The sequence below is a fragment of the Seriola lalandi genome, unplaced genomic scaffold, assembly GCF_002814215.2.
Source record: "Seriola lalandi dorsalis isolate HSWRI2012SDOR001 ecotype SW California unplaced genomic scaffold, Sedor1 jcf7180002054583, whole genome shotgun sequence".
NCBI lineage: Eukaryota > Metazoa > Chordata > Actinopteri > Carangiformes > Carangidae > Seriola > Seriola lalandi.
The window spans coordinates 1,122,178-1,130,610 of record NW_019525136.1 but is presented as its reverse complement, the minus strand read 5'-3'; the positions used below and the strand labels follow the sequence as shown (position 1 = coordinate 1,130,610).

The 8,433-nt window shown below is 40.3% G+C and overlaps 1 protein-coding gene across 2 annotated transcripts in view; it reads left to right on the top strand.

Annotated features, from left to right (window-relative positions):
- Nucleotides 1–8,433, top strand: part of ldlrad4b (low density lipoprotein receptor class A domain containing 4b) — a 230,340-nt gene that overhangs the window by 212,524 nt on the left and 9,383 nt on the right. For both annotated transcript variants that reach the window (XM_023418626.2, XM_023418627.2), the window contains 2 exons: nucleotides 1,441–1,595; nucleotides 5,077–5,127. In XM_023418626.2, coding sequence (XP_023274394.1) covers nucleotides 1,441–1,595; nucleotides 5,077–5,127 — 206 coding nt within the window. The remainder of the gene's footprint in view (nucleotides 1–1,440; nucleotides 1,596–5,076; nucleotides 5,128–8,433) is intronic.

Here is an 8,433-nt window from a genome sequence, read left to right as displayed (position 1 = left end):
GGGGAAGGAGGATGCGAGGGAGGAAGGAAAGATAGACAGATGAAGAAAGTGGGAGACAATGGAGAATAAGAAAAGGGAAGGAATGATGGTGGGTGAGGTAAGAATGCGCGAAGAAAAAAAATTGATAAAGGCAGGAAGTGTTGGGAGATCGCAAGAAGAGACATGGGAGAGAAAAACTGGTGGCGGTACAGGAAGTGGGAGGAAAGGAAAAGAAGGATGAAATGATGAAGAGACAAGAGGCAGGGGAGGGAGGTCATCCCAGATCTGTGTGTGTGTGTGTGTGTGTGTGTGTGTGTGTGTGTGTGTGTGTGTGTGTGTGTGTGTGTCAGTCACAGATTGTTTCTTGTTGTTGGTTGAAAACAGAAACACCACAGTTATTCAGGGTTTCCACAAAGGAACCACTGTACGCTGGGACAGACACCACATTCTCAATCATCAGGCTCACACTCACACATACCACACACACCATACATACACTCAATATGTGACAGACTGACTGGGAGTCTGACCTGTGCTGCCCCCTGCTGGTGAACACGTGTTAGAACAGGCAGAGTCCTGCTCAGTCCAGGACTCTGTGGCTCCTTCAAAAGTCATGAATCATTGTTTCAAGGTCCGTTTAGTAGCTTTGTCTGGAGCTTTTGATCAGATCATATGGTTTTCATCAGTGGGTGGAGCCCAGTTCAATTCAATTCTGTTCAAATCGGCCTTTTTCACAGGAGGCATTTGGACTTGTGGTGGTGTTACTGATGTCGTTGACGTAACTGTTGTGTTGAAGTGTCTCAAGAAGCCGTGACTGAAGAGGACAGACAGACAGTCTGTTTTTTTATTCCATGAAAAACAACAAAGAGGGTAAACAGCAGTCACAGTCTGAAGACCTAATAGGAAATCAGCCATCGTTCATTTTATTAATTACAAGGTTTATTGAAGATTGTTTTGGACTTTTGGATTTTGTGACTGTACACTGTTCAGACAGGAAGTCAGGATGTAAGAAATAAAACAATAATTTATTTGTCTCTTATTGTACACAAACTCTCATGCAGTGCTGAATACTCTGCAGGGAAGTATTGTGTAAACATTTGTCGAGGGATCTTGAGTTGATTTTGTTTTGTTTCACAAGCTCAAAAAAGTTAGTATTTACTGACAACTGTCAGCATTTTTTCTTTTATCTTGAACTTTACGAACAAGCGTCAATAATTTTAAATGATTATCAGATTAATCAAGAAAATCATATTCAAATAATCACTATAAGCACTACACTTATACCTGACTTTTATATTATACAAACAGCCTTTTAGAAATTGTGCAAATGCAATAGGTGATGTTGTTGATGTTTTTTGAAATGTTACATTATTGTGTTTTGATGTAGGTTATGTTGAACCGACATCTCTTCTAACCCCCCCCCCCCCCCCCCCCCCCCCTTTTTTTTGTGTGTTTGTGCAGCTGAACTGGAGTTTGTTCAGATCGTCATCATTATCGTGGTGATGACAGTGATGGTGGTGGTGATCATCTGCCTGCTCAACCACTACAAGCTCTCTACCTGGTCTTTCATTACAAGGCAGAGCCAGGCCCGCAGGCACGACCATGCCCTGCAGCAGGTCAGTATGTGTGTGTGTGTGTGTGTGTGTGTGTGTGTGTGTGTGTGTGTGTGTGTGTGTGTGTGTGTGTGTGGCTGAAAGTGAATGAGGGGAAAAAAAGGAAACTGTTTGTGTTGGGTTGTATTTCTCTGCTCTGCCGGTGCTGTTCTCTCAGCACCCATGGCAATAACATTTTGATCTAAACTGATGGTGAGTGAAAAACTGTGTGTGTCAGTTCATCTGTTCCCTCCGAATATCGCTGCGTAGTCGCTGTGACTGTGCATCCTTTATTTCTGGAGCAGGACAAACCTAGCTCACCAGTTTGTTCCCAGTGAAGCTGCGCTGAGCGAAATGAATCCTTTTATCCCAGTCACAGTCCCTGTCCCAGTTTCACTGAGGTAACAGCTTTGCTCCAGTCTGTGAGGTGAACTTGCTGAATTGGTTTCTTCAGAGCCAGACTCTGTCAGACCTTGATGTTTAATTCACTACAGCACTGTCTAGACAGCAGCAGCACTGCCCCCATACTGACAGGGCGACACACCGGGACAAACACACACTTACTTACAAAGCAAGATTGCACCCGCTGAAACAGGCTCAGGTACAGAACATGATGCGCAATGATTGGCCTGTTGATATATTCAGCTTCAAGACTCTAGAAAAATAACATCAGCTGGTTTGCCCCATTCCAGATGATTTAAATTCAGCTAATAACCCCTCGTCTACGGTTTTTCATCTCTCCTGTCACTTTCTGCTCTGTACCGTCCAATCAAAGCAGAAATTATTCAAACAGAAGCAGACACCAGAGCCCTTCAGATGAGGGCGTTATGACAGTGAGGGGTCAATTGTTTTTCCACGGGGAGCAACAGGATTTTCCACCAAACAACTCATTTCAATGACTAATACAGCTTCGCAAACTGATTCTGTGTATTGTAAACCAGTGACTGATGTTTGAAATATTAAATACTTAGTACTGAATTATTAACTATGGAAATAAGAGTGAAATATTACTCCTTCTTCTGTATCACATCTTACCTTCTATATTAAAATGTATCAGTGCATTACATTAAATGAATGTAGTTATGCACTGATATGAATGTATCCAACATAGAAGATTGCCATTCATTCATGTGCACCGATGTTTATGCTAGTCTCATCCATCAGAACAAGTAGCAACACAGAAGGATGTCAATCATTAAATAACTTATGTAGTGAGAAATAAACATTATACTGTTAGTAACTGTTAACATGAATTGTCATGTCATTTATTAGAGACAGCTGAAGCTCTCTGTGAACAGTGGCAAGAAAAAGTATGAACCCTTTGGAACGACCTGGTTTTTTTGCATTAATTGGTCATAAAATGTGATCTGATCTTCATCTAGGGCTATTTAACATACTAGTCATACCAAGCATGATGTCATGGTGTGGCAGACTCATGAACAGAGATGTTGATCAGCTCCAATGACTATTTTAAGCCTTCAGTTGTTACTATTGGCGTCATTGTTACCTCACCGATCATTCTGTGTTGAGCTTTCATCTTAGCTGGGTGTGGAGCCACAGAACTAAATAATCCCACTGATAGACAGTTTGTCTGACTGGACTGATAAATATCTAAACTCTTTGAGATGACCTTGTGACCATTTCAGCTTTATTCAAATCAACAATTTTTGATCTTAAGTCTTCTGAGATCTGTCTTTCGTTTTTTATAAGTCAAAGTGTCTCTAACCCACATCTCCGATCTGGTTTCACTGATAGGCCCCCAGGTTTGATAACTCCTGACTCCAATTAGCTGCAGTTGAAAGCATCAGTCGAGGGGCTCATGTACTTTTTCCAGCCCACACTGAATCTTTGAATGATGTTTCCAATATGAACTAGAACGAAACAATGATTTGTCTTTTCGTTAAGATAGATTGTGTTTGTTCATACTTGTAACTTGGATGAAGACCTGATCATATGCTCTAAATTTCTGCATGGAGGTAATTCCAAAGGGTTCACTTGTTAAAAAAACTCTACATCAGATTCATGAACGTGTTCTTAAACCGCAGAATTGTGCGCACCTGTGTTCTTAGATTGATGAATGCTAATCTCCTCTTAATTTGAAAGTGTGTGCCAGTTGGCCCTAATTAGCATAACGCCCGAAAATGCCCTCAAAAGGGAGTGAGACTGAAGGGTCGTGTGCAAACACAGGCAGAAGTCACAAAGAGATACCGTAAGGGAAAGCTGAGACGGAGCGCTAGATTCAAAACACAAAAGGAGCTTCAGTAGTTCTGAAGTGGAGGTGCTGCTGCAGGAGGCGAGCCGCAAACCAGCGGTTAAGTGTTACTATAGCGTTCATTTATTTTAGAAGACCACAATGCTTTGTAAAATAGTTTTTTTTTTTTAAATAAATGACAAAAATATTATTGTAAATAATATAATATTATATAACTGTCGAACAGAAGAAAACTCAATAACCACTTATCTTGCTCAAACACGTCAGCACTCAAATGTGCGTAAGAGGTGCTCTTGAGTGTGCGTAGATTCTCTTCTTACCTATGAACAAATCCAGAACACACATCCAGTAATTAATTACATATCTATTAATATGTGTGTATTACGTATATGTGTATTAACCCTGCAGGTGAAGTGTCAAAATACTTTCAAACTGACAGTAGAACAATTTACAAACAACGTTCGTGGTGATGATCAAATAGCTTCTCTGAAAACAAAGACAAATATATGTTATGTTCATATAATAGAGTCTAAGACCGGGTCTGGTGAAATAAAGATCAAATAACTAAAAAGGACCATATTCTCCATACTGTGACCGATGCCTTTGCCCCTAACAGACACATAAATAACCAGGATTTATACACGTTTGTCCTCTTCAAGTTTTTTTTTTCTTCTTTCTTTTTCATTAAATATTGATGACTGTGCCGACTGAGAAAAGATCCTCAAGTTAAATGCAGATGAAGGGAAACCAGAAATTATTTGCAATGATCTTGCCTGAGGAGGGGAGCCATCTGCCTTCTGTTGTCCTTGCTGTCACACTGGGCGGCCGTCAGGCGTCTCAGCATTGCTGATTCATCTTTTGTGTTCTCCTTCAGTTGTTAGATATTGGCTGTTGTTGTTGTTGTTGTTGTTGTTGTTGTTGTTGTGTCTAATTCACTTTGTGTTAAGGAAGAAGGTTTGTATTGTCAGTGTAATGGTCTCCATCCCAGACATAACAACAAAGCTGTAATGTTGAATTCTAAAGCTTGATCAGTAGCAGCCAATCGAACATGCGTTAAACATATTGTCAAATATATGTTAAACCTTCAGAAAAGACCATTTTGTCATAATTAGAAAATAAAGATACATTAAACGCACTTGTCAGTAACATGAATACGTGAAAATCCCACTGAGGCTCAAACATAAACTTGTTTACGAGCGTCAGACAGGTGTAGGAAAATCTCCACACCACCCCGGAACTTTTCAACTTTGAAATCTAAGCCTTTCTCTTTGTTTTGTCTGTCTCGATGTTTAGGATGGGTGTCTGTGGCCTTCAGACAGCAGCTCGAGACAAGGTGCCTCGGAGGTAAGACCACCATCACTCTGAGCTCTATTCAACCCACAGCCAGGCTTTAATCACACAGAATGGCGGTCCAGGCTGGGCTGTGGCTGTGTTCGATGTTTACAGCCGCGGCGACTCTGAGCACTCTGAACTGTTGCTCTCAAAAATGTTTTTAGATAGATTTTTATTTATAGCACCATGACAGCTGTTTAAAAATGTTCTTTACAACACCAACCGGTCTCAAGAAGTTTCAAGTGTTGAGTGGGGCTGATATGATCTACAATTTGTAGCATAACTTGACACATTTGCTACTTCTCAATAATGATAGATGTTGCAGTAAGTATATATTTAATACATAAGCACATGATATTTCTTTTTCAGTGCTGCGCACTTTGTGTTTTACCAGAATAATTACAGGACTAAAGTTTTAGCACTTCAGGATTGGACTTCGGGCTGATTGATTTTTAACAATCATCCCACGTATGTTTTGTCAAATGGTTTAACACACACTTTCACACCTTGTCATTTGTTGATACAGCTCAGAGAGAAATTGGTAGCACATGATTTGAAGCAAGTGAATGCAAATGAGGAAGAAATGTTCTCATGTAAGAATGATATCACATAGAGTTTTTCAGTCTTTCAGTTCTAGTGGAACAAATGGTTTGATGTCATGTCTTGCTATTTCCAGTTTTAATTATATGAAACAGTAAATTCAGGTCGTAAGAGATTCACAATGCCGGTAATAATAAACTGGTTCTAAATTGTAACTGGTTTTATTGGTTTTAGTTCTCCAACCTGAACAAACATACAGTTCGTTTTTTTTTTTCAACCCTCTGATACGACCCATAGGAGTGTCTCCTGAAATAGCGCCCCTACGGCCGCAGATGTAACAGACATTGGTTGTCATGGTGACAATAATGAACACGTGAACTCTACAGAGAGCGATGTACCTACCTCCGTCACCATGCCTACTATAACTGTGGTCATGGCTTGGTTAGGTGTAGGAAAAGGGGTTAAATTAAGTACTTCCTCAGTACAATGATACACGTAACTCTGTCGAACGTTCATGGAGAATAGAAACAACATCAACAGCTGGTTTCACATGGGAATCAAACACCGCTCTCCTGTGTCATATGCATCCATCCACCTCAACCTCCTCCTGATGTGGACTTTTTCTCTCTTTATACTACGTCACTGCACTTTTCCCTTTGCTCCTGTCATCATTACTACGACCACTAGATGTCGCCTAGCAACAAAACGGAACTATGAGTCGTAATAACCCGCTGCACAGACGACCTGTGGGCTTGTTTTGTACAGAAGGACAGTCTGGTAAATTTAGGTCCTAAGAGATTCACAATGCTGGTAATAATTAAAGTGGTTTCTTTGCATTGGGCATCGAGAACTGGTTCCTAATCATAACTGATTCCAAAATGTTTCCTTTGAAGAAGAGTCAACTGTAATCTGTTAACTGAGGCTGGTTTCAGTGAAATAGTTGTGTAGCCTTGGAATAACTTCCATAAACAAATTATAGTAAGGACAGGATTATTTGATTGCCTGTGCTTTATGCTAATAATGTTGTTTGCATCGTTAGTGATGTTTCACATAACCTGGTAGTACCACTAACACATGGATTTTCTCCCATGTGCTGTTGCCTCTATGACTTCACTCAAAAGGTTTAACATGTAGGAATTAACATGTAGAAAAACCTCAGGGCCATTTGTGCCGAGAGAGGAGCTCCTCCTCCTCCCTGCTCTGTGCCGTAAAACAAACTCTCTGTGCCGTAAAGAAATCTACAGTGGAGTGTTAGGGCCACATTGAAGGGAAAAAAGAAATCAGAAATTTTTAGAATAAAGTCGTAATTTTACTAGAAAAAAGTCAGAATATTTCAAGAAAACAGTTATTTTTAGGAATATTACAATCAAACAGGTGAAAGGACACTTCTGCCAGCTGCTGTTTATCAGTCTAACAATAGAATAGACTCAGTTTGTTCACAATCTTTTTAATGTTCTAATGATGATGATGATGATGATGATGATGATGATGATGATGATGATGATGAGCAAAAAGACCTCTGCTAGAGTAGAACTTCACAGGAAACTCCATGTTCCTCATTTTAAAGCTCCTGATGTTTCCCTCTAAAACGACACACAACCTAAAATTACAACTTGATTCCTTTTAATATTATGACTTTTTCCTTTAAATGTTATTATTTTATTCCTCAAATTTACGACTTTATGCTTGTAATTTCAGATTGCTTTCTTCCTCAATGTCACCCTAATACTCGGTTGTAGAAATCCAGTGGAATTTCTGTCAAATTTGGTTTCAGCGGCCTAATCGCTTCTGTGTAGTAGAAATGACTCAAATTATACAGGTTGTGGAAATCACTTAGAGATGATAACGTTGCTACAAGTAGCAACATTCAGAGACAGTGTTGGTAATATAGGCTGTAAAGATGGCAACTAAATGAGCAAAAGAAGATCTGAATCCACTCAATGATCTCCTTTGTCTAATGTACTTGCTCTGTGCTAAAAGAAATCTCTGTCTCTTCTCAGCTCTTCTTTGTTTCTTAGTCAGCGTATTTCCTCGAGCTCAGCCTGGTGCAGTCACTCTGTGGTGACAGGAAAACTCTTAGGGCACAAAGATCTTGGACGTTTGGCTGTCTGTAAATATTTGATCATCCAGGGACTGAAGCTTGTATGTTGCACCGGGTACAGCTGGCAATATACTCCAAACAAGATCACAGTTTGGCAAGACTCATGAATACATAACTGCAAACAAATGCCAGTACACTCGCTCTGACTGGTGATCTGTTTGCTTAATGGTGTCCATGCCAGATGGTGGAGCTTACAAGTCACGGTGGGAAGAGATGCCCTGGGAAAACAGGGGATACAGAGTTCAAAAAAGACTTGAAAACAAACCGGTCACATGATAAGATAGAGACAATTGTATATTGAGGCTGTGTGAGAAGTTTGGCTCCAGAAAGGGGCATGTTCACACCAAAATAAACTCACCAAATTCTCTCTCATGCCGAGTATCCTGTGTAAACAAAACTAAAAGGAGATGAAAAAGGGATGTGAGGGGTGGATAGAGAGAGAAAAACATAGAAGGCAGGTAAAATGAGTCAGAGAGGAAGAAGAGGTGCAGTCGGATGAAGGGAGGTAAAAAAACAAAAAACAAAAACAAAAAAAAACACTGTCAACGTTAAAGCACCCAGAGAGACCTGGGAAAAAAGGAAAAGGCCATGGGGAGACAAACACAGAGGGAGAAGCAGCCAATGAGTGTGGGTGGCTGATAGATGCAGTGATGGGGGCTGTGTGTGTGTGTGTGCGT